The sequence below is a fragment of the Entelurus aequoreus genome, linkage group LG04 (assembly GCF_033978785.1).
Source record: "Entelurus aequoreus isolate RoL-2023_Sb linkage group LG04, RoL_Eaeq_v1.1, whole genome shotgun sequence".
Classification (NCBI taxonomy): domain Eukaryota; kingdom Metazoa; phylum Chordata; class Actinopteri; order Syngnathiformes; family Syngnathidae; genus Entelurus; species Entelurus aequoreus.
Window position 1 is genome coordinate 4,432,491 of NC_084734.1, and position 25,978 is coordinate 4,458,468.

General features: G+C 39.3%; 1 protein-coding gene across 4 annotated transcripts in view; it reads right to left on the reverse strand.

Annotated features, from left to right (window-relative positions):
- Nucleotides 1–25,978, reverse strand: part of LOC133648208 (protein diaphanous homolog 1) — a 232,003-nt gene that overhangs the window by 30,461 nt on the left and 175,564 nt on the right. For all 4 annotated transcript variants that reach the window (XM_062044059.1, XM_062044061.1, XM_062044058.1 and 1 more), the window contains 8 exons: nucleotides 14,895–14,990; nucleotides 14,726–14,820; nucleotides 12,502–12,603; nucleotides 12,029–12,268; nucleotides 9,357–9,486; nucleotides 9,141–9,267; nucleotides 7,326–7,488; nucleotides 6,841–6,973 (listed from right to left, as the gene is read on the reverse strand). In XM_062044059.1, the coding sequence (XP_061900043.1) occupies nucleotides 6,841–6,973; nucleotides 7,326–7,488; nucleotides 9,141–9,267; nucleotides 9,357–9,486; nucleotides 12,029–12,268; nucleotides 12,502–12,603; nucleotides 14,726–14,820; nucleotides 14,895–14,990 (1,086 nt within the window). The remainder of the gene's footprint in view (nucleotides 1–6,840; nucleotides 6,974–7,325; nucleotides 7,489–9,140; nucleotides 9,268–9,356; nucleotides 9,487–12,028; nucleotides 12,269–12,501; nucleotides 12,604–14,725; nucleotides 14,821–14,894; nucleotides 14,991–25,978) is intronic.

Consider the following 25,978-nt stretch of genomic DNA (forward strand, 5'->3'; position numbering starts at 1 on the left):
ATATGGTGTATGGTGACATGGACTAAACATATCCACATATATATGGTGTATGGTGACATGGACTAAACATATCCACATATATATGGTGTATGGTGACATGGACTAAACATATCCACATATATATGGTGTATGGTGACATGGACTAAACATATCCACATATATATGGTGTATGGTGACATGGACTAAACATATCCACATATATATGGTGTATGGTGACATGGACTAAACATATCCACATATATATGGTGTATGGTGACATGGACTAAACATATCCACATATATATGGTGTATCGTGACATGGACTAGACATATCCACATATATATGGTGTATGGTGACATGGACTAAACATATCCACATATATATGGTGTATGGTGACATGGACTAAACATATCCACATATATATGGTGTATGGTGACATGGACTAAACATATCCACATATATATGGTGTATGGTGACATGGACTAAACATATCCACATATATATGGTGTATGGTGACATGGACTAAACATATCCACATATATATGGTGTATGGTGACATGGACTAAACATATCCACATATATATGGTGTATCGTGACATGGACTAAACATATCCACATATATATGGTGTATGGTGACATGGACTAAACATATCCACATATATATGGTGTATGGTGACATGGACTAAACATATCCACATATATATGGTGTATCGTGACATGGACTAAACATATCCACATATATATGGTGTATGGTGACATGGACTAAACATATCCACATATATATGGTGTATGGTGATATGGACTAAACATATCCACATATATATGGTGTATCGTGACATGGACTAAACATATCCACATATATATGGTGTATCGTGACATGGACTAGACATATCCACATATATATGGTGTATCGTGACATGGACTAAACATATCCACATATATATGGTGTATGGTGACATGGACTAAACATATCCACATATATATGGTGTATGGTGACATGGACTAAACATATCCACATATATATGGTGTATGGTGACATGGACTAAACATATCCACATATATATGGTGTATGGTGACATGGACTAAACATATCCACATATATATGGTGTATGGTGACATGGACTAAACATATCCACATATATATGGTGTATGGTGACATGGACTAAACATATCCACATATATATGGTGTATCGTGACATGGACTAGACATATCCACATATATATGGTGTATCGTGACATGGACTAAACATATCCACATATATATGGTGTATGGTGACATGGACTAAACATATCCACATATATATGGTGTATCGTGACATGGACTAAACATATCCACATATATATGGTGTATGGTGACATGGACTAAACATATCCACATATATATGGTGTATCGTGACATGGACTAAACATATCCACATATATATGGTGTATGGTGACATGGACTAAACATATCCACATATATATGGTGTATGGTGACATGGACTAAACATATCCACATATATATGGTGTATGGTGACATGGACTAAACATATCCACATATATATGGTGTATGGTGACATGGACTAAACATATCCACATATATATGGTGTATGGTGACATGGCCTAAACATATCCACATATATATGGTGTATGGTGACATGGACTAAACATATCCACATATATATGGTGTATGGTGACATGGACTAAACATATCCACATATATATGGTGTATGGTGACATGGACTAAACATATTGAGATATTAACAAAAGGCCATATCACCCAGCCCTAGTGTGTATACCAGTCAGTATGAGTTGGACTATCAACATCTATCCATTTTTTTTAATATTACCGTTTTTGTTATGATGCATATTGAAAGAAATGCATTTTTACACTTTGATGACACGTTACTAAAGTGATGCAGATCATCAAGAATAAAAGTTTGCAGCGTCATTGGGATGTTTATATTTAGGAATGTGATGGCTTCTTTTGTTGAGACAACAACACAGTCTACACCCAAAGGCAGCATCTGCTGCCCTGCTTCTTCCTCACCCTCCCCCCATCATGGTCACACACAAGCTCTTGCGTGGAGCGTGAGCACTCCTAGTGGCGGCTCCCATAGCAGCATCAGAGTGGGCGTGGAGGCCAGACATCCCCACTCCCTCTTTTCTTCATGAAACAAGGAGCTCTTTTCCACATTCTACTGACACCTAGCTGTGGGAGTAAGGAACAACCCTAGTAGTCAGAGATGAAGAGCAACTGGGAAATAGAGGGTGAATGTGATCACACACACACACACACACACACACACACACACACACACACACACACACACACACACACACACACACACACACACACACACACACACACACACACACACACACACACACACACACACACACACACACACACACACACACACACACACACACAAACTTGTCAAGTTTTTCTTTTTCCCCCACCTTTTTAAAAAAAAAATAAAAAATCAGTCCAACAAAATAATACACAATAATACCATAATAATACAATTCCAAACGCGGCCCAGCAACATTCAGAATAACAACCAACAGAGCAATTGAGAGGACACACCAACATGACAATCCAAAAGTAGTCAAACAAGAATGAATAATATCAACAACAGTATCAATATTAATAAGAATTCCAACATAGCAGTGATCAGAAATCCCTCATTTACATGACAAAATATAAAATAAAAACATTAAAAAAAGAACAATAGTGTCACAGTGGCTGACACTTGCATCACATCTCATAAGCTTGACAACACACTGTGTCCAATATTTTACACAAAGATAAAATAAGTCATGTTTTAGGTTCATTTATTAGTTAAAACAAATTTTAATAATGGATCCCATATTCCAATATATGACTCATTATTATCTCAACTAAATGCAGATTTTTCTACTGGTATAATCTCCATTGCTTGTGTATACCAGTCAATATTTAATATGTGTGTATACCAGTCAATATTTAGTATGTGTGTATACCAGTCAATATTTAATATGTGTGTATACCAGTCAGTATTTACTATGTGTGTATACCAGTCAATATTTAATATGTGTGTATACCAGTCAGTATTTACTATGTGTGTATACCAGTCAATATTTAGTATGTTTGTGTACCAGTCAATATTTAGTATGTGTGTATACCAGTCAATATTTAGTATGTGTGTATACCAGTCAATATTTAGTATGTGTGTATACCAGTCAATATTTAGTATGTGTGTATACCAGTCAATATTTAATATGTGTGTATACCAGTCAGTATTTACTATGTGTGTATACCAGTCAATATTTAATATGTGTGTATACCAGTCAATATTTAGTATGTGTGTATACCAGTCAATATTTAATATGTGTGTATACCAGTCAGTATTTACTATGTGTGTATACCAGTCAGTATTTACTATGTGTGTATACCAGTCAATATTTAATATGTGTGTATACCAGTCAGTCTCGTCTTAAGACCCACTTTTATTCTTTGGCTTTTAACACTACGTGAGTTGTGTGGTCCTCTGTTGTCCTCCGTGTTTTTTTTAATAATGTTTTATTTTTATTTACTGTTTTAATTGATTTTACCCTTTAAAATCGTTGTTAATCATATTTATTTTTATATTGGTTTTATATTTATTTATTTTTTGTTTCTATTCAGTCATTGGTGGAGCTAAGGATAATATTGGAATATTGTTTTTAATATTGTTTTGCAGCACTTTGGAAACATTTTTGTTGTTTAAATGTGCTGTATAAATAAAGTGGATTGGATTGGAGTATGAGTTGGACTATCAACATCCATCCATTTTTTTTTAAATATTACTCTTTTTGTTATTATGCATATTGCAAGAAATGCATTTTTACTCTTTGATGACACATTACTAAAGTGATGCAGATCACCAAGAATACAAGTTTGCAGTCATTGGGATGTTTATATTTAGGAATGTGATTGCTTCTTTTGTTGTTTTCAACCACAACTCTTTTATTCTCTGACATTCCCACAATAAATGAACAAGAGTTCTCTCAGCTGCCCGACACTTCATACATAACTTGCTATGAGAAATCGGCCGATACCTGCCGATATTATCGGCCGATAAATGCTTTAAAATGTAATATCGGAAATTATCGGTATCGTTTTTTTAATTTTTTTTTTTTTAATGTTATTTTATTTTTTTAATTAAATCAACATAAAAAACACAAGATACACTTGCAATTAGTGCACCAACCCAAAAAACCTCCCTCCCCCATTAAGGGTTGTTTCTTTCTGTTATTAATATTCTGCTTCCTACATTATATATCAATATATATCAATACAGTCTGCAAGGGATACAGTCCGTAAGCACACATGATTGTGCGTGCTGCTGCTCCACTAATAGTACTAACCTTTAACACTTCATTTTACTCATTTTCATTAATTACTAGTTTCTATGTAACTGTTTTTATATTGTTTTACTTTCTTTTTTATTCAAGAAAATGTTTTAAATTTTTGTATCTTATTTTATTTTATTAATTTTTTTTAAAAAGTACCTTATCGTCACCATACCTGGTTGTCCAAATTAGGCATAATAATGTGTTAATTCCACGACTGTATATATCGGTATCGGTTGATATCTGAATCGGTTGATATCGGTATCGGTAATTAAAGAGTTGGACAATATCGGATATGGGCAAAAAGCCATTATTGGACATCCCTACTTGCTATGTACTGCAGCTGAGAAGATGTAGAATACAATCTACTCAAAATCTTAAATTGACTCATCTTATTTTTAATGCTTCCAAAGGGATTAATGGCATTTTTCCAAATGTCATTCCACGATAAGCATTTCTGAAAGGTAAACATACCATACCAACTAACTGGTACTATCATGACCTTGACTGCGCTCCGACTGGCACTGCTAATGGCAAAACCAACAACCCCTTGTTTAATCAGCAACTGTGGTGTCAGGGTAACAGAGATAACGTGTGAAGTGAGAACATCCAGTAAGTTCATGAGCATTATTAGGCTGCTGAGCAAAGGGAAGAAAGAGGAGACAAGAAAGGAGTGTGTGAAAGGGCATAAAACAGCCATTGTGTCGTATCCTTGAGAGTATGGGAGCATAAACAAATACAGTACAAGTACCAGGTGTGCGGCTGAATTTAAATACGGGTTTTGAATAACCCCAGGCAAACAAATACACCACCTGTATGTAAACGATCTCTTTCCCTCATAAACACAACTTTGAAGTTCTATTATATTCCACTCAAACAAGGCTCTAGAGGCTGAGTGGTAAATGTGAGTACTTTCAACAACAAAGCCTCAGCTCCATATGTCAAACACAGAAGCACATGTGGACTCTCTGTGCTACCTGTAAAGGACTTTAAATGGAAGGCACACAAAAGCACAGAGAAACAATTTGATAAAGCAAAAGCAGGAGAGACTAGAAGCCATATGGTACTTAGAGGAAGATGTTGTTGATGAAAGATGTACACACAAAGAGGCACAGAAAGACACAGACACACAAAGTTTAAACACACACAAGTAAAAAAACTGTATGTTGTAACTAGGAAAAGTCAATGCTTCAACTCACACAATTAATCACAAAACAATATCGCATTAATCATGTACAGTTCAGGCCAAAAGTTTGGACACACCTTCTCATTCAATGGGTTTTCTTTATTTTCATGACTATTTACATTGTATACCAGGGGTCACCAACCTTTTTGAAACCGAGAGCTACTTCTTGGGTAGTGATTAATGCCAAGGGCTACCAGTTTGATACACACTTCAATAAATTGCCAGAAATAGCCAATTTGCTCAATTTACCTTTAACTCTATGTTATTATTAATAATTAATGATATTTGCACTTAATTGAACGGTTTAAAAGAGGAGAAAACACGGAAAAAATGACAATTAAATTTTGAAACATAGTTTATCTTCAATTTCGACTCTTTAAAATTCAAAATTCAACCGAAAAAAAGAAGAGAAAAACTCGCTAATTCGAATCTTTTTGATTAATGGGGTAATCGTCACTTTCTCGGTCCGAATCTCTCTCGCTCCATTGTAAACAACGGGGAATTGTGAGGAATACTAGCTCCTGTGACGTCACGCTACTTCCGCTACAGGCAAGGCTTTTTTTTATCAGCGAGCAAAAGTTGCGAACTTTATCGTCGATGTTCTCTACTAAATCCTTTCAGCAAAAATATGGCGATATCGCGAAATGATCAAGTATGACACATAGAATGGATCTGCTATTCCCGTTTAAATTTTAAAAAATCGTTTCAGTAGGCCTTTAAACTTTCATACACAGTGTGCTTGGTCTGTGGTCAATTTAGGATTTAAGACTCCTTGGAGATGCCAAAGTGGAGCCACAGAATGAAGGAATGTGCTAAAAGTAGGTCAGAGTCTTGGAAGGGAAGGACAAGTATCTGTACATGATGAAGTCTGCTAAGAAGGACTGGAGAATTCTCTTTGTGAATACGGTGATGACTGTAAAGCAACAGGTTTATTTTATTCTAAAGTACATGTTTGGTCATTGAAATATGTTCTTCTAACTTATTCTTCAAACTATTATTTACCAGAAGAGCTGGAAGGTGAGGAAGCAATCTCTTGATAAAGTGTCTTCCCTTCACTGCCTTTCAGAAGAGATTCTTTGTGACTTTTTAAAGGCAAGTCATCCACATTAGATTAGATTATCTCTGGTCTTTAAACGATGTTGTGCTTGTTTGTCTCAGTCACACACACACATGGCAGACACACACACATGGCAGACACACACATTCCACTGACTGAAGTGTGGACTCTGACTGCCCCCAACTGGAGTATGAGGGGAACAACAACAAAAAAAGAGCACGTCTCCTCCAAAAATCCCACATTTAAGAACAAAACAGTGACCTGCGTTGATGTCCAGGTGCTGATTCCTTTTCAGTTTCTCTTCCTTTTCCCTCTCCGCCTTTTCTCTGGCCAGTTTGGCCTTTCGGATCTTTTCTTCCGCCTCTCTCCTCTTCTGATTATCCTTCACTGCTTGCTGAAGAAAGGAAAGAGAAAGAAAATGAGCAATGGGGACAAAGAATAAACTTAATTACATGGTTGATATTATTCTAAAGAGGAAGTGTTTGGATAGATTGATGTGGAAACAACACTCCAGTACCAGGATGTCAGTAAATCACAATAGCTGGAAAAACAAAGTCAGCTCCTGTGAGGATTCTTCCAAACAAGTCTCAGTTGCTGCATAAACAGACAATACATGAGTCACACTATTATGTCAACACAAACAGGTGCAACGTAGGTTTCTCCGGCCTGCAGCTTTGACAATCATCCTCCATCTGTAAAGTTAGTTTTCCCGGATAAAGGATGAGCATACACGTCCTGACACATACCTGGAACATGTTCTTAAAGGTGTTGAGGTCCCCGAAGAATTCCTCCACAGAAATTTTTCTGGGGTCAAAGACAAAATACTCTCCGAGGTCGTTATACTGCTTGTCCATGTTCTTATGCATCAGATCCAACTTCTCATACTGTTCATGGGCCAAGCCCACAAAAATGTGAAGCCATGATGTTAAGGAAAAAGTACGTCTATACCTTTATGTCCCACATGTATTACAAACCCCGTTTCCATATGAGTTGGGAAATTGTGTTAGATGTAAATATAAATGGAATACAATGATTTGCAAATCCTTTTCAAGCCATATTCAGTTGAATATGCTACAAAGACAACATATTTCATGTTCAAACTCATAAACTTGATTTTTTTTTTGCAAATAATAATTAACTTAGAATTTCGTGGCTGCAACACGTGCCAAAGTAGTTGGGAAAGGGCATGTTCACCACTGTGTTACATGGCCTTTCCTTTTAACAACACTCAGTAAAGGTTTGGGAACTGAGGAGACACATTTTTGAAGTGGAATTCTTTCCCATTCTTGCTTGATGTCCAGCTTAAGTTGTTCAACAGTCCGGGGGTCTCCCTTCTGCTATTTTAGGCTTCATAATGCGCCACACATTTTCAAAGGGAGACAGGTCTGGACTACAGGCAGGCCAGTCTAGTACCCGCACTCTTTTACTATGAAGCCACGTTGATGTAACACGTGGCTTGGCATTGTCTTGCTGAAATAAGCAGGGGCGTCCATGCATGGCTGGCAGCATATGTTGCTCCAAAAGCTGTATGTACCTTTCAGCATTAATGGTGCCTTCACAGATGTGTAAGTTACCCATGTCTTGACCACTAATACACCCCCATACCATCACACATGCTGCCTTTTACACTTTGCGCCTAGAACAATCCGGATGGTTCTTTTCCTCTTTGGTCCGGAGGACACGACGTTCACAGTTTCCAAAAACAATTTGAAATGTGGACTCGTCAGACCACAGAACACTGTTCCACTTTGTATCAGTCCATCTTAGATGAGCTCAGGCCCAGCGAAGCCGACGGCGTTTCTGGGTGTTGTTGATAAACGGTTTTCGCCTTGCATAGGAGAGTTTTAACTTGCACTTACAGATGTAGCGACCAACTGTAGTTACTGACAGTGGGTTTCTGAAGTGTTCCTGTGCCCATGTGGTGATATCCTTTACACACTGATGTGGCTTGTTGATGCAGTACAGCCTGAGGGATGGAAGGTCACGGGCTTAGCTGTTTACGTGCAGTGATTTCTCCACATTCTCTGAACCCTTTGATGATATTACGGAGCGTAGATGGTGAAATCCCTAAATTCCTTACAATAGCTGGTTGAGAAAGGTTTTTCTTAAACTGTTCAACAATTTGCTCAGGCATTTGTTGACAAAGTGGTGACCCTCGCCCCATCCTTGTTTGTGAATGACTGAGCATTTCATGGAATCTACTTTTATACCCAATCATGGCACCCACCTGTTCCCAATTAGCCTGTTCACCTGTGGGATGTTCCAAATAAGTGTTTGATGAGCATTCCTCAACTTTATCAGTATTTATTGCCACCTTTCCCAACTTCTTTGGCACGTGTTGCTGCCATCAAATTCTAAAGTTAATGATTATTTGGAAAAAAAAAAAATGTTGATCAGTTTGAACATGAAATATGTTGTCTTTGTAGCATATTCAACTGAATATGGCTTGAAAAGGATTTGCAAATCATTGTATTCCGTTTATATTTACATCTAACACCATTTCCCAACTCATATGGGAACGGGGTTTGTATCACACAATATTCAAACTGCTCTAAGAGGATATGGACATCTTCTCCACAAACAGGTCCTTGTCGTTTTGTGCAGGCGGGAAGGTTTCAATGTCTTTCTTCAAGTTCTTGATCTGGCGACCCATCAGTTCTAGATTCTTCTGAAGTATCTCTGCAGGAACTGTAAGCAATATGAAGACAACATATGTTATTTTTTATATGCGTAATGGCCATCTCTTTGTGAATCGGTCAGTTTGATGTGAAGTGTACCTCTGCTAGCCTTCTCCACATGGATGAGCTCGTCTGTAAAGGTCATGACTTCAGGGTACTGTTCCAGGCACACGTCAGCCAGAAAGTGGAGCAGCGTCTGCTTCAGGTCAGCCGATTTGGTGTCACGTAACTGGTCGGATGCATATGGATAAAGCAGTCGATTAAAAATCTATACGACGTCCAGTGGCTGCCACTGCGTTCCACATTTCAGTAAACTACTTCTGCAGCGTGTGATAAATAAGTGTGGGTCTACAAGTGACAACACACTCTTTCAGGTGCCACAGTAACCATGCTCTAACCTCGGAAGAATTCCTGAAACAAAATCAGGTTGTGTTTTGTTTCTTTTTAAAGCAGAACACTAACTTACAAACAAATAAAAGCAGTGAAGGTAAAACACTTTTAACGAGACATGTTGAACATGTCCAGGAAGAGGCTAGCTAAGGTAAAGGCGCGACTGCTTAGGCATTTAATTTTGTTATTTGAAAAATACAAGTGTTTTTTTTTTTTTTTAGCTGTAGTAAAATGCTTCAACAATAATCAGAACAGTTCTAGGAAGGGTGATGTTTATACACTGCAAAGAGTCAGTGTTCAAAAACAAGAAAAAAACAATATACAAAAATGAGGGGTATTTTATTTGAACTAAGCAGAATTATCTGCCAATAGAACAAGAACATTTGGCTTGTCATGACTTTCCAAAACAAGTCAAATGAGCTAACCTCAATGAACCAAAAAATACCTTCAAATAAGTATATTCTCACTAATAACAAGTGTACTACTATATGAGAACGTATTTTCTATTGTTTCATTGAAAATAAAACAGCAAAGTCCATTTGGCTGTCATCTGTTTTAATATGAGTAGGGTTGGGTATCGAGTATCGATTGGAACCGGGACTAACTTTCCGATTCTCCCGGTATCGTTCAAAAGTTTAAATTTCGATTCCTATTTTCGATACCAGTCCGCCGACCGGAAAAAAATATGTCCGCCGCACCGGAAGAAGAAGCCGCTGAACACCAACGAAGAAGCGCCCACCGCCGGAAGTGTTAGCATAGCCGAGCGAGTCAGTCAAGCTCAAGCATGGATAGCGGGCGTCGGCGGTCGAAAGTGTGGCTTTACTTTACAAAAAAAAAAAGAAATAACCGCGAAATAAGAGAGCTCCATGTCCATCAAGAAAGGAGTGGAGAGAGAGCTGCAGATGTACCAGGACGTTCCACCGATACTTATGTCTGACGACCCTGCTGCATGGTGGTGGAACCAACAAAAGACTTATCCTTTGCTGTCAGATCTCGCTTTCTCCTATTTATGCGTTCAAGCTTCTTCCACACCCAGCGAACGTGTATTTTCCACAGCAGGAGAAACTATCTGTCCAGAACGCTCACGCATCCTGCCTGAGAAGGCGGATATGGTCATTTTCCTAAACAAGAACTGTCTCTGATTTTATACTGTACCTGCTGCTAATCTGGACTGGCTTTTGCAAGTTGTTTCTTATTGTTTATTTGCTTTTCTGCACCAGGTTAGCCCATCAGTGGGAGCACGCTAACATTTTTAAGTACCTGCAGCATCATACACGTGTGTGTAAATGTGTTTTCATGAGGTTTCCTGCAGCATCATACACTTATGTGTAAATGTGTTTTCATGAGGTTTCCTGCAGCATCATACACTCATGTGTAAATGTGTTTTCATGAGGTTTCCTGCAGCATCATACACTTATGTGTAAATGTGTTTTCATGAGGTTTCCTGCAGCATCATACACTCATGTGTAAATGTGTTTTCATGAGGTTTCCTGCAGCATCATACACTTATGTGTAAATGTGTTTTCATGAGGTTTCCTGCAGCATCATACACTCATGTGTAAATGTGTTTTCATGAGGTTTCCTGCAGCATCATACACTTGTGTGTGTAAATGTGTTTTCATGAGGTTTTCAAAAATAAAGCTCTCTTGAGGAAAGCACTCCTACCCCTGGGAAAATGTATTCATAATGTATAATATTTATATTCAAGTTCATAGATTTGATATTTATATTCTAGTTGAAAACAGCCCTGTGAGGAATTTATAGTAAAGTTCATAAAAAGTTAATAGAATTAAAATTGATGGAGAATGTCAGACTATTTCATTCAGAAAGACTGTAGGTTAGCTAGCTCATTTAAAATATCCTGAAGTTTTTTTTGACCCGGCCTCTTAAAAGAATCCGAATCGAGGATCGGCAGGAATCGGAATCGAAACAAAGAACCGGAACCGGAATCGTTCGAATTCAAACGATACCCAACCCTAAATATGAGACACAATTGTGTCAAAGTCATGATTTTTTTTTTTTCATGCTTGAAATAAGAAATTCTTACTTTAAAAAATCAGTTTTATACTTGTGAGTGTTGATGACACAGCTTTGCAACACTTGATATTCTAATTTCAAGCATGTTTTACTCAATATAGGTCATCACATCTCAGCAACAAGCTGTAATATCTTACTGACATCATTTAGGACCAAATAAAAACACTTAAAACAAATAAAAGACTCTAACATAAAATCTGCTTAGTGAGAAGAATTATCTTATCAGACAGAAAATAAGCGAACATCACCCTTATTTGAGATATTTCATCTTACTTAGATTGCAGTTTTTGCAGTGTATGCCATTTAGTTGTGCTTGTGTACACCTCAGTGCCTTTTTGTTGTACCTTGCACAGGTACGATATGGAAAAGCCGAAGGCCTTGCCATTGCGGGAGCCTGCGTTCATGTAGTTGCCCAGGAGAAGGATGATCTGTAGCAGCTTGGAGAAGGAGCTGCTCTTCCTGAGCTCCTCACAGGCCGCCGTCACAGACACCACGTCCGGCTTGATATTGTTTATCTGTTCCTCAAACTGGAGCTTGAAGAGGATGGCCTGAAGCCGCGGTTGCAGACGCTTTACACTGGACATCTGGGAAGAAGATATGGATGTATAAGGATGTGGGTACATGACTGATGGGAATATGTCCCACATACTGTAAACGTATTTGATTGCTGAACAAAGTAGTATGTGTTTGCCTTCTTTAACAATTAGTGTGACAGCTTTGTTGACCACAGTATACAGCGTCTCATTATGTCATTAGGCATCACGCGCTCAGAGCTAGTGGTTTATAACTTCCAATGTAGAACTGTGGGCCTTCTTACCACAACTCCAAACTGTTCAGCCTCCGCCAAGTCATCATATTCATCCTTCATCTCGCTCAGTGTGCTCAGCTGCTCTGCTGTCGGCAACTGTTTGATCAGGTTCTACATGGCAAGCAACGGAGAAGAGACTGATACAGGTGTAGATTCCTTAGACCCCTTTTGAATTTCACTGAGGAGACTTTCACAAAGGATTATTAAAGTTCCTGTCTATCTATCTGGACCAGACCTGGGGAAATTAAGGCCCGCCGGACATTCCCAAATAGTTTTTTTTTATCTTTAAGATGTAAAGTGTAGCTGCCATTATGATGTGCGGTGATGTTTTCTAATGAGCGTAAGTCTTCAACTATACTAAGTATTTCAATGGTTGGAATCTGCGCTTTTTCATTATATACTAGTTACTATGGTAATTGAATTAGTTACTATGGTATTCTAATTAGTTACTATGGTCATCTAAGTCACAGCAGCACTGTGGGCGTGGTTTGTTTCCACAGAGTGTTTCCAGAGTGGCCAGCCTGAAATGTGGGTGTCAGGGACAGACGCGGAAGGAGATTTTTACAGCAAAGTTCTAAAGCTTAGTGATATATCAGCTATTTCAGATTGGAGGTGGTTTTTTTACCCTTTGCGTTCATATTTTGCTGTGTTTGTTGCATTTTTGTTGCGTTTCGCTTGATTGTAAAATATGTTGATCATATGTTGTCAATATTCAGTGTTTTATCCTTCATAGTTAATATAGAAAATCCCACATTCTTTGTTTTCATGTACATTCTGGATGTCTCATTCAGTCAAAAAAAATTAAAATTAAATTCCGTTTTTTAAGGCGGTCTGTCATAATGTTTTTAGCATTCAGACATTATTGTGATGTTTTGTATTAGTGTACCTAAAAGTAGATATACCGGCCCGCAGGCACATTTTTTTCTCTAAATTTGGCCAGCCTGAAATGTGGGTGTCAGGGACAGACACGGAAGGAGATTTTTACAGCAAAGTTGTAAAGCTTAGTGATATATCACATATATCAGATTGGAGGTGGGATTTTTTTTTGTACCCTTCGCGTTCATATTTTGCTGTGTTTGTTGCATTTTTGTTGCGTTTCGCTTGATTGTAAAATATGTGGATGGAGAGGGGGTGTGACGTTCATATGTTGTCAATATTCACTGTTTTATCCTTCATAGTTAATATTGAAAATACCACATTCTTTGTTTTCATGTACATTCCGGGTGTCTCATTCGGTGAAAAAAAAAAAATCCATTCTGTTTTCGTCTGTGATAACGTTTTTCGTAGGGGTGTGGGAAAAAATCGATTCGAATTCGAATCGCGATTCTCATTTTTTAAAAAATCGTTTTTTTTTATTTACATTTTTTTTTTTAATTAATCAATCCAACAAAACAATACACAGCAATACCATAACAATGCTATCCAATTCCAAAACTCAGAACTGCAATAAACAGAGCAATTGAGAGGAGACACAAACACGACAAAAATGAAATTATCAACAACAATATCAATATTAGTTACAATTTCAACATAGCAGTGATTAAAAATCCCTCATTGACATTATCATTAGACATTTATATAAAAAAAAGAACAATAGTGTCACAGTGGCTTACACTTGCATCGAATCTCATAAGCTCGACAACACACTGTGTCCAATATTTTCACAAAGATAAAATAAGTCATATTTTTGCTTCATTTAATAGTTCACACAAATGTACATTATTGCAATCAGTTGATAAAACATTGTCCTTTACAATTATAAAAGCTTTACTACTCTGCTTGCATGTCAGCAGACTGGGGTAGATCCTGCTGAAATCTATGTATTCAATCAATAGACATTCCTTTTGAATCGGGAAAAAATCTTTGTTGAATCGTGTTGAATTGAAAAAAAAAATCGATTATGAATCAAATCGTGACCCCAAGAATCGATATTGACTCGAATCGTGGGACACCCAAAGATTCACAGCCCTAGTTTTTAGCATTCAGACATTATAGTGAGGTTTTGTATTAGTGTTCCTAAAAGTAGATATATCGGCCCCCAGACACATTTTTTCTCTAAATTTGGCCCCCCAAGTCAAAATAATTTCCCAGGCCTGATCTAGACTGTGTATATACTGTACAGTATGAGCTTTTAAAGTCAGATGAATCACACCAGCGGGATGACAATCAGCTAAATGATACTATGAAGAACGTGGACACAACATGAAAACAACTGTTAAAGGTGAACCTGTACCTGGACCATGGACTCTCTAAGGATGTTCTCGTTGACTTCCAGAATGGCGGTCTTGATCTCTTCATATGGGATACGGAAAGATCCCAGGAAAATGGCTACATGTACAAAACAGAGTTTCAGGTCAGACTTTAATTGGTCATGCATTTTTACAAAATGTCATCAAACTTACAAAGGTTTTGTGAGGACTTTGAGTCAATAACCTTCAGCTCCTTGACCTTCTTTTTTTGCAGATGCTTGTCATCTCCACCGTCAAGCTCCTTTTTGGCTGCACATTAACGACAGAGAAGAGATGTAAATAACTTTGTTAGGAACATCTTTATATCGACAATTGAATGTATGGTAAGTTTGTATGCACACTATAAAGGGGATGATAAAATAATGGGTGAGTGTTGGTGATGAGGATCAATGATATTAGGGCCTGGCTCTGTTTGTGCTCGGGTTTATTCCAAGGATGTTTGACGGGTTTAGGTCATGGCTCCTTGTGGACGAGTCACGTTCTTACACATCTTACACAAGTGGGTCATTTGGTAGACCATACAAGCCTTCCCTACACTGTCATCCTGATACTGAAAGCATAGAAATGTCCAATATTTGTGGGCTGAAGTGTTACAGTTCACGGAGGGCTACTGGAAATGCGATACAAACCTAGCAAGATGCACTCCTACTTCCTTTAATCCAGCCCAACGAGCCATCCAATATGCACCTAAGTAAACATCACCCTGTTATTTCAACAGCCCTGGACACGGAAAACTGACACCTATGTGCGAGACCACGGTGTGAGACGAAAGAAGTCCCGGCGGCCTGCTAAATGTCCTCCGACATTTGTTAGCTGTGAGGCATGTTAACTTTTGCAATAGGCTTGCAGATACAGTACGTTTTATGACACACTCGCACTTGACTAACACTTTTGTGTTAACCTGCTCTGACAAGGTCAGATTTGTGACTATAAGGGCGTGTCATTGTGCGTGAGGGGGTAGTGAATGTGAACCGGACAAGAATTAGGGCTGAAAGATGAACAAGCACACGAATTTGGCCACATTACAATCTACTGAGGCAAGGTCCATTTGATTTAAGGTCGACAGAAAAGTGAATGTCACTGCTGGTCAGCTACTTTTTTTCTTTCAGGGGAAAATACTTAGGAAACTTCCAACAAACAATTAAAAAACTCCAATTGTCATTGGGGAGACATGACATCATTTAATGACTAAGACTACAACAGAACACGGTACGCAGGACATAAGCGCAGGGCTCCTACATCCTATCTAAATTCATATACAAACACTTCAAGAGCTTCTCTTATGATCAAATCTAAACTCCAAACATCTCAGAACAAGCTAGTCAGGTTACTTCTAGACCTCCACCCCACATCACACCTCACTCCTACCCACTTCTCTAAAGTGGGCTGGCTCAAGGTGGAGGACAGAGTTAAACAACTTGCACTGAGCCTAGTCTATAAAATCCGCTACACCTCCCTGATACCGAAGTACAGGTGCGACTTATACTCAGGAGCGACTTATGTGTGAAATGATGAACACATTAGTGTAAAATATCCAATAATATTATTGATGTCATTGACGTAAGATACTAGACGTATAAGATTTCATGGGATTTAGCGATTAGGAGTGACAGATTGTTTGGTAAACGTATAGCATGTTCTATATGTTATAGTTATTTGAATGACTCTTACCATAATATGTTATGTTAACATACCAGTTGGTTATTTATGCCTCATATAACGTACACTTATTCAGCCTGTTGTTCACTATTCTTTAGACATTTTCAATTGCCTTTCAAATGTCTATTCTTGCTGTTGGCTTTTATCAAGTACATATCCCCAAAAAATGCGACATATATACTGTGTATAAGTGCGACTTATATGTTTTTTTCCTTCTTTATTATGCATTTTCGGCCGGTACGACTTATACTCCGGAGCGACTTATACTCCGAAAAATACAGTATTTATTTTTTATATTTTTGCTGCTTACAGCACAGGGGTGGGATCAGACAAGCTCTGCTTCTTTCCATGCCTTTTGGACGGTTGAACACTTGAGCAAAATGTGTGCTTGTGATTTTTACCATGTTCCCTATAAATTGAATTAAAAAAATAATACAAACACATTATTGTTTCAAAGGACCCTGTAAGCCTTGTAGGATCAGACATTTCAACATTAGCTGCATAACCTACATCTATTGTATAGATTTATACTACTTTGGGTACTTCTACAAGGTTTCAACACAGTGAAATCTACACATCCTAAATCAAGACCTTCATCATGGGTCCTTAATCAAAATCAACACTGTAAGAACTGTAAGGCCTTTACAGCACAAAATGGTATCCACGTGGCCATCCCGTTACATGTCTGGTCAAACGATGCTTTGTCTGCAGGGAGGTCAAACATGCTGATCATTTGTTTGCCAGTCCAGGCCTCCTAATGAGCTCTTCGACTCTACTTTGGCCCCTTCAGCTTGGAGCACACAGATAGAGGACTGTAGCCTCAATAAGTATCTTTGTTTTTCTGGGTATCCGCTGCAGATTTCCTCAATCTAACTGTTACAGTAAATGGCCATGTTTGTATTACACACAGTGGAACCTCACCTCTATTTGTGTCTTTTTTGGTTTACGAACGTCAACATCGTGCCAAATATGCCTCTGTGTGCGGACCATGTCTCAGCGTACGAATGCTTCATGTATTCATTCATTTTGAAAGCCCTATGGGGACTGACATGTTGATGACATCACTTCCTGTATATGCGGGAATGGCCATTTTGAAGAGGCGGGGCCCCTACATCACATCCTGTTTACATCCTGTACACACCGGCGCAGCTATTTCAAAGAGCTTCAAGGCTAGCGGAACTTGTGAAGAGTTTATTTCCACAGTTGTCGTACCTTGTGCCGTTCAAAGCCGAGTGATCCTGTCTGAGAGATCGCTTTGCATGATCAGAATCATTTTAAATGTATCCAAACTGGCAAAGTCTTGCTGTGGCTTCGGGTTTGAGTTTGAGTTTATTTCTAACATGCAAGCATACAACATGATACATCACAATTTCCAATTTCTCTTTTCAACATGTTCGAAAAGGAGTAGGAAGAAGCAAAGCTTATTTAACCCTACCCCTTTTCTTTACCTAACAGTTGCTAAAACTTTTTGTTCACTTCCTTCACAATAAACTCCATAAGTAATCACAATAAAAACAAATAAATAATAGTAATAATTTAACAATAATAATTGGTGAAGTAAGTCATATTTCATATGATGAGATAAGTAAGATTACTTTAAGAATGAATGAAAGGCTGTTGTATTGTAGTTCATATCCTTCCAGATCAAAATCTATTCCTTTTTTATCATCAATCCATGTTTCTGTGACCGCAATCACTTTGAAGGGTTCGTTGATGTGTTCCAAAAAGTTCTTAATGTTGTTGTAGTTTGCATACAAGCTTCTGCTATTAAAATGAATAATTGACAATTTGTTATCACATGTAATGTTGCTATTATATTGATCGTCTGTATAATAAAAACAGTTATTACTGATGTGGGAGAAAAAATATGTATCTGGATCTATATCATTTTCAAAATCCTGGTTTTTGTGGTCTTTGATGCAAAAATTTTTTAGTTCCATATTTTCTTGTTCAACAATCTTTGATGTTGTTTCAATAATCTCTATAAGTGTAGGTGGATATAACCCTGAATCTAGGTCCTCTTGTTTAGTCGCCTCTTGGAACATAGTAGTGTCCATGCTGAATTTAGGTGCTTGTTTTCTGTCAGAGTCTTTTATCATCGTTGTTGTGGTAGCTGTGTAAACTTTAAAAATTGTCCAGGTCCTTGATGTTGCCAGGCAACAACTGAGGTAGAATTGTAGCTACGTAGTTAGCCTCCGGCTTGTGGCACCTTCATTTCAAGGATTTTGTCAGCGAAGGGGGCCTTGTTCCGCAACAATCTTTAATTATAAGTGGCCTAGTGAGATGGGTAGGTCGTGAGTTCAAACCCCGGCCGAGTCATACCAAGGACTATAAAAATGGGAGCCATTACCTCCTTGCTTGACACTCAGCATCAAGGGTTGGAATTGGGGGTTAAATCACCAAAAATGATTCCTGGGCGCGGCCACTGCCCACTGCTCCCCTCACCTCCCAGGGGGTGGAACAAGGGGATGGGTCAAATGCAGAGGACACATTTCACCACTATCATTGGTACTTTAACTTTACTTTAATTGTGATGAGACCGAAAAAGATGCCAGAGCGGATTTTTATGACAGCGAAGGAAAAAGCACGACCTAAACACAAGTCGATGATGAAGGGTCGCCTCACACTGCTAGTTTGTGCTACGTGAAGCCACTGCATGTTTATCACTACGAAACTACTCCAGTGTTCAACAATGCCTCAAATATTCCCAGACGCTAGGTACAATTATTTTCTTTTTTTGTTGTTTTTGGAGCGCATCAACGAGACTTAGTTTGTGTGTGTTCGATAAAAAGGTGAAATAATAATAGTTTCCTCAAAATAGCCACGCTTTGCTCTGATTACTGCTTTGCACACTCTTGGCATTCTCGATGAGCTTCAAGAGATATGTTTTTTACTTCACAAGTGTTGTAGTTTTGATGCCTCCAGTGACAATCTACAATGTAAATGCGAGACGTGGACGGTGTACCAAAGGCATGCCAGGAAGCTAAATCACTTCCACACAAGTCTCAGGAAGATCCTCGGCATCAAGTGGCAGAACAAAGTCCCAGATACAGAAGTTCTGGCTAAAGCAGGTCCCTCTAGCATCTTCACCATCCTGATAGAGTCCCAGCTTTTCTGGTCAGGTCACGTAGTCCGTATGCAAGACAAGAGGCTGCCCAAAAGACTTTTCCACAGCGAGCTGCAGCACGGCCAGCGGTCCCGGGGTGGGCAGAAGAAACGCTTCAAAGATACACTCAAAGCCTCACTGAACGCGTTTGCCATCAACCCAGACACGTGGGAACAATACGCGATGGATCGAGCCACTTGGCGCTCCTCCGTCCACAAAGGCGCCAAGTTGTGCGAAGCAAACCGGACCACCACCGCATAAAAGAAAAGGCAAGCCCGAAAAGCCCGTGCCATCAACCCTCCTGGAGACGTCCCACTCGTCCCATGTCCCTTTTGTACCCCAACCTTCCATGCCAGGATCGGCCTCGTTAGCCATCTGCGCACGCACAGACAGAGCCAGTCCCAGAAACCCTACGATGACTAGAGGGGTCCTCGTCGACCCGACGGACCAACAAAGACAATGTAAATAGTAGGGGTGTAACGGTACGTGTATTTGTAATGAACCGTTTCGGTACGGGGTTTCGGTTCGGTTCGGAGGTGTACCGAACGAGTTTCCACACGAACATATTAAGTAGCCGCCTCTGCTTCCTTCTGCCTCTGTCTGTCAGTCCTCTACACAGCACCCAGCATTGTCACACCCACACAACCATCTGATTGGTTACAAACAGAGCGGTAACAGCTAATCAGCAGTGCGCGCATGTAGTCAGTGCTTAGCGTTTAGCAGGTAAGCATCAGGCAGCGGACTCTCCCCAAATGATAATAAACACCTCCCAGTCAACTACTAGTAACATCACTATGAGCCCGTTGACCTTCTAGAAATATAAAAGGCAGCTCAGCTCGCTCGCAGTCCTGGCTTGAGGTGAAGGCTAATTCGCTTTTAGCGTAACGTTAGCTTATTTTGCGGTGTGTGTGCATGTGTGTGTGTTACGGACAGCAAAGCCCTGTCTGTCTGTTATTTCACTTTACATTTTTCTGTGTTGATTGAGCTGTGTTGAAGCAGCAAAGAAGGACATTATGTTAAATGAAGAGTTTCTGTCTCTGATAGTTGATATAATAATGTAAGTGCATCATTAAGACTACATGAACTCCATGGTGTTCAGGGATGAATAGTCTCTCCTATTGCTATTGTACCATTTTTTCAGCTATAGTTACATGAATCATTAGTAATGGAGCAGCCTAGTTTTGAATGGCAGGGTCCCTGCTATCACATGTTGATAAAAATATAACATTTACATAAAAAAATCAACTACAGGCTTCCCAAATGCTGTAATAAATTAAGCACGATGAGTTGACTTGAAAATTTTAATGTTGCACTTTTTATATGTAGAAGAAAAGTTTTTTCATTTTATTTCATCTGAGCAACAACTTGAGGCAGTTTAATGTTGATTAACGTGGGCAGAATTATTATAGTGTTCCCAATGTTAAAAGGATAAAGCCATTGTTTACAAATTTGGTAAATAAATAAACAAAAAATGTATATTTTGTTGTTTTCTTACTGTACTGAAAATGAACCGAACCATGACCTCTAAACTGAGGTACGTACTGAACCTACATTTTTATGTACCGTTACACCCCTAGTAAATAGTCATGAAAATAAAGAAAACACATTGAAATGAGAAGGTGTGTCCAAACGTTTGGCCTATACTGTATATAGATATATATATATATAGATATACACAATCAGATTGTCCCCCCCTGCCTGTTGGGCATCCTGGAACCAAAAGGAGGAAGAACATGCGTAGGCACATACTAAATATATATCCGGACATCATAAGAGAGACAAAACAAACCTCAAATAGAGTACATAGAAAGGAAGTGTGCATAAATTACTCTTGGACACAAACACAATGTTGCTCATGGGAATAAATCCCACTTCATCATAGTAATGACATGGACATATGATAATATTCATCACATTTAAAACACATTATATACTACAAAACAAAAGGGGGATAAGAGGGTCTAATCAGGGTGACATATAACCTTACACAATCCAGTTAATCTGAGACCTTTGCATCGTGTCACTAGGTCAGCATGTGAGAACTGGTGTGTGTGTGTGTGTGTGTGTGTGTGTGTGTGTGTGTGTGTGTGTGTGTGTGTGTGTGTGTGTGTGTGTGTGTGTGTCTGTGTGTGTGTGTGTGTGTGTGTGTGTGGCTGTGCTTCTCCCCAGCCAATGAAATCAGAGCGAGAGCTGCTGACATCACGGCTGATTCATGAAATGGGGGTCTGGAGTAGTACAGATTGTAAAATGGCTGCTCCGTGCTTTCCACATGTACATCCCCGCTTCCATTTGTGAGCCGATGGCACCCCTAGTGGCGGCCCTGGAGCACGGCACCACGTTGCACATGGTCATGGTGGGGGAGGAAAGGGAGCATATTGTGGGACGACACACACGTACACAAACTTATTAAAGTGATGGATCGTACAGAACCAGGACTCTTTTGAACCAGGACTCTTTTGAAAACGTTGGAAAGGCTACCCACATAAACCCCCCCAAGTCTGTTCAACAGCTGCCTGGCATCGAGTGAGGAGGAGGAAAAAAGGGGAGGGGGGGTCACGCATGTGTGTGCCATAAAACACACTGAATTCTGCCATTTCTGACTTCCACTTTTATCAGGGCTTAAAGAAGTAGACATGCGGAGGGGGTCCACAGGAAGATCATGAGGGGACGAGTCATCCAGAGGTCCCTGTCAATATGTAACTGTGTGTCTGCACAAAGAGGAGTCTGTTATTCAGTGTGTGTGTGTGTGTGTGTGTGTGTGTGTGTCCTTCACCCCCTCCCTTTCTATTCTCTCTTTATCCTTAAAAGGAGAAAACATGTGTTGGAGATGGTAGCTGTGAACAAAGGGGGAAAAGTGGGCAGATGGAAACAAAGAAAAAAGTTGGCTAAACACTGTCTAAGTCTTATTCTTCTTTCCCAATCCCTTCTATTAGTTCAAGTCATCCTCGCCTATTTTTAACCCAATAAAAGCTTCCAGATGATGTGCTTTATTGTGTATTTCCATCAGCCCTCTGGAGGTACAAAAAACAACATCACTTCAACACTTATATAACTTCTTTCCTGTCAGAATTCCAGCACTGGAGATTGTCGTAACTGGGACGGAGGAGAGGGTTTTAAGTTTCAACATAAACGCTGTGTGTGTGTGTGTGTGTGTGTGTGTGTGTGTGTGTGTGTGTGTGTGTGTGTGTGTGTGTGTGTGTGTGTGTGTGTGTGTGTGTGTAGACATTCTTTGGAAAAATCTGCTCGGCAAAAAACAAGACACAAACAAATGTTTTGCCAACTTTTTTTTTGGAAGAAAGAAGATGGAGGCTTGTGTTTGTGGAGTGTGAGAAGTTAACTTTAGGGCTGCCGGAAAGTACGGAGAATAGCATTTATCCAAAGTGTCACCAGAAGGCTGACGGACCAACAGCTGTAGTCCAGGTCCCTTTAAAGTTGAAATGTCCAACATGCTGTCACTCTATACAAGTGTGTGCTGGGATTTGACAGGGGAATAAAAGGGGGTTTCCACGGTAACTGCTGGTCTGAAAGAGCCCCTTCATCCTGTTTTTCTCCGTGAAAGGAAACGGGGAGCAAAGGCTGTGTATGCGTGTGTGTGTGTGTGTGTGTGTGTGTGTGTGTGTGTGTGTGTGTGTGTGTGTGCGTGTGTGTGTGTGTGTGAGTGTGAGTGTGTGAGTGTGTGTGCGTGTGTGTGAAAAGGACCAGATGGCGGGGTGGGGCAGTGGGGAGGGGGAGCGGGGGCAGGATGTGGGAGGGCCATGAAGCAGGGGGAGGGTTTATGGGAGGGGCTAGGACTGTGCTCACTTGCGCACCCCTGGTGCATGTAGCCTGTAACTGCAGTTGAAATGTCATTTAATATAAACTATTTTATTTGACCTAATTTTCCTTTAGAAAAATATAAAAATATATATATATAATATAGATATCTAGAGGAAAATGTATATTGGATTGTTTTTATGCAGGTCCTTTACCTTTTGATATGGCTTGTTGATGCTAATAAACAATTTGGATGTTATAGTTTGTTTTTATTATTAGACCTAAAAACATTAAAAGAAAAATGAAAAACTAACTTTTCTATGGGCTATGAAATACTATCCAGATCTAATCTATAACCAATCCTAGGTGTAGTTCTGTTAAGTACCAATCGTATAAATTGAAACACTTGTGTCTGTGCCTTATATAGAATGTGTAGACACATTTTTAATATATATATATACATATATATTGTATTTTATTGCTGCTTTTATTTATATAGTAGATGCCTTTTATTGAATATGTACAAGCACTGTTTTTAATATATAATATAATGCCTTTTATACTGTATTTTGTTTGTTTTATGTACTGTATGTGATTGCATGTCTACTTGGACGTTGGAGCCTGCAATAAAGCTTGATTGATTGATTGATTAATTAATCTCTGAAGTATTACTTAGATTTAGACAAACTTTAATGATCCACAAGGGAAATTGTTCAACACAGTAGCTCAGTTACAATGATGGAAAGTGTAAGGATGGAAAGGACAATGCTGGTATAAATAGACTAAATATAGCGATATAAAATATAACATATATACGAATATATACATATGTGTACAGTATATTATATATACAGATATATTATATTACGTCTAAAACATATATACAATATATAACAATTACCATGTACAATATTACAGTATGTGTGACAGCAGCAGCATAAAATAGAGAGTAGAAGTATTGAAGCCCATACTATGGTTTAAAGCTTTTGTAACTAACGTTTCAAACAGTCAATGTTGAAAAATAATGTTGATGTATAAATATATTTAGATACACTTTTGAAAACATGCAATGAAATGTCATTTGCAATCCCATCCATTCATCCATTTTCTATCACCTGTCCCCTGGAATGCATTCAGAATTTTAAGAGAGGTAGAAAACATGTTGCTTTTATTTTTTAAATATATTTGATACACTCTGCCTTCTATTAAATCACTAAATGTGCATGTATTGTATACAAAATAAGTTAAAAGAAGATAAAAAGTGTGAAGGCATCTGTGAATAGCTAGTTATTGGTGGAGTCACAGTGCCCTCAAGTGGACAAGTTGGTGTACTGCTGCTAGACGCTGTAAGTCTGCCTCCCAAACCCATACCAAGATACAGTGTTTATCACCCTCACTCTTAATCTCTGCTATCATCTAAGTTGTGTGGGAGTGAAAAAGGGAGCGGGAAAGGCATATGAGGCAAAAAAAAGGAGGAAAAAGATAATAAGGCGTCCACATTATGGGGATTAAAGGACACAGAAGTAGAGATAGTGGGGAGTGTTTGGTTCTCTCAGGGCCATTTTGACCTCTGTGTTCTTCTGGCCATGAAGGTCCTCGGCCATGACGTACACAACAGAATTACTGATGACACACACATGCACAAGAACGCACACACCGGTACGATACGCAGGCTGCATTTCTGATAAGGTTAACTACAGTCGACGTAGAGCAATACGGCACCACCTTGAACTTGAGTCCGCACTTGCTGAAAGCACACAAAAAGCCCATAAATCTCTACACCAAATAACCAAACACGCACATGCACACCCCCGCGCAGAGTCCTCACACACACACACACACAAGGTGAGGTGAGTTGCAAGGGTGTCCTTATTAAATCAGTCCTATATCAGCCAGTCTCATTGGGAAAGCAAAAAAAGATTTACTACCGCAATTACAGCGGCTAATTACAAGGAGGGAAGATAGAGAGCACAGAGAAGGACGGAGTGCCGGAGTGCGAGGAGGAGACGGAAATCAAATCAAGGAACAAGAGGAAAATAAAGAATGGTGGGGGCAGCAGATACAGAGAACTAAGTTTAAAGGACAAAGATGATGAGGAAGTGACCTTGAGTGATTTACAGCACCGCAGCACGCCACGAGCAGAGTAAACACAAAAAGTTTAACCTCGTCTGGCTGCAAATGTGTGACAGGGTGACTCACTGTAGGGGCAGAGGGGGTGAGGACATGTTTTATAGTCATGTTGTTGTAGCCTGATAGTCGCTGTGGCACTTTTGTGTTTATTGTTCCAAAGAGCCATTGTCCTTGATGCTCTCGCCTTCATAGGGGAGGGCTCCCTCTAGTGGGAGGAAAGGGAATTACTACTGCTTGGAACGCTGACTGGATGCTGTGATATTTGACTTTTTACGTTGGGATGTGGTTACTAAAGCCTAGGCGGATGTTCAAACTCTTATTGCGGACACTGGCAGGACATGAGGTGTGAGATGAGCTATCTGCCATTCACATAAGCACAGTGGAGGGAGTAATAACCTTCAAACTGAGTGAAAATCTCAATTAAAAAGTGAGACGACCTGCAAGACATACGCCCCGGGAGGATCATTTTTGCCCTGAACAAAAAGGATTAGGTGTTCTGCTCCTGTCAGCTCTCAAATATTCATTATGTCACCACAAGGGAAAGAACGCAGACAAGAGAGGAGCTGGGGGGCGAGAAGGAGCAAGAGAA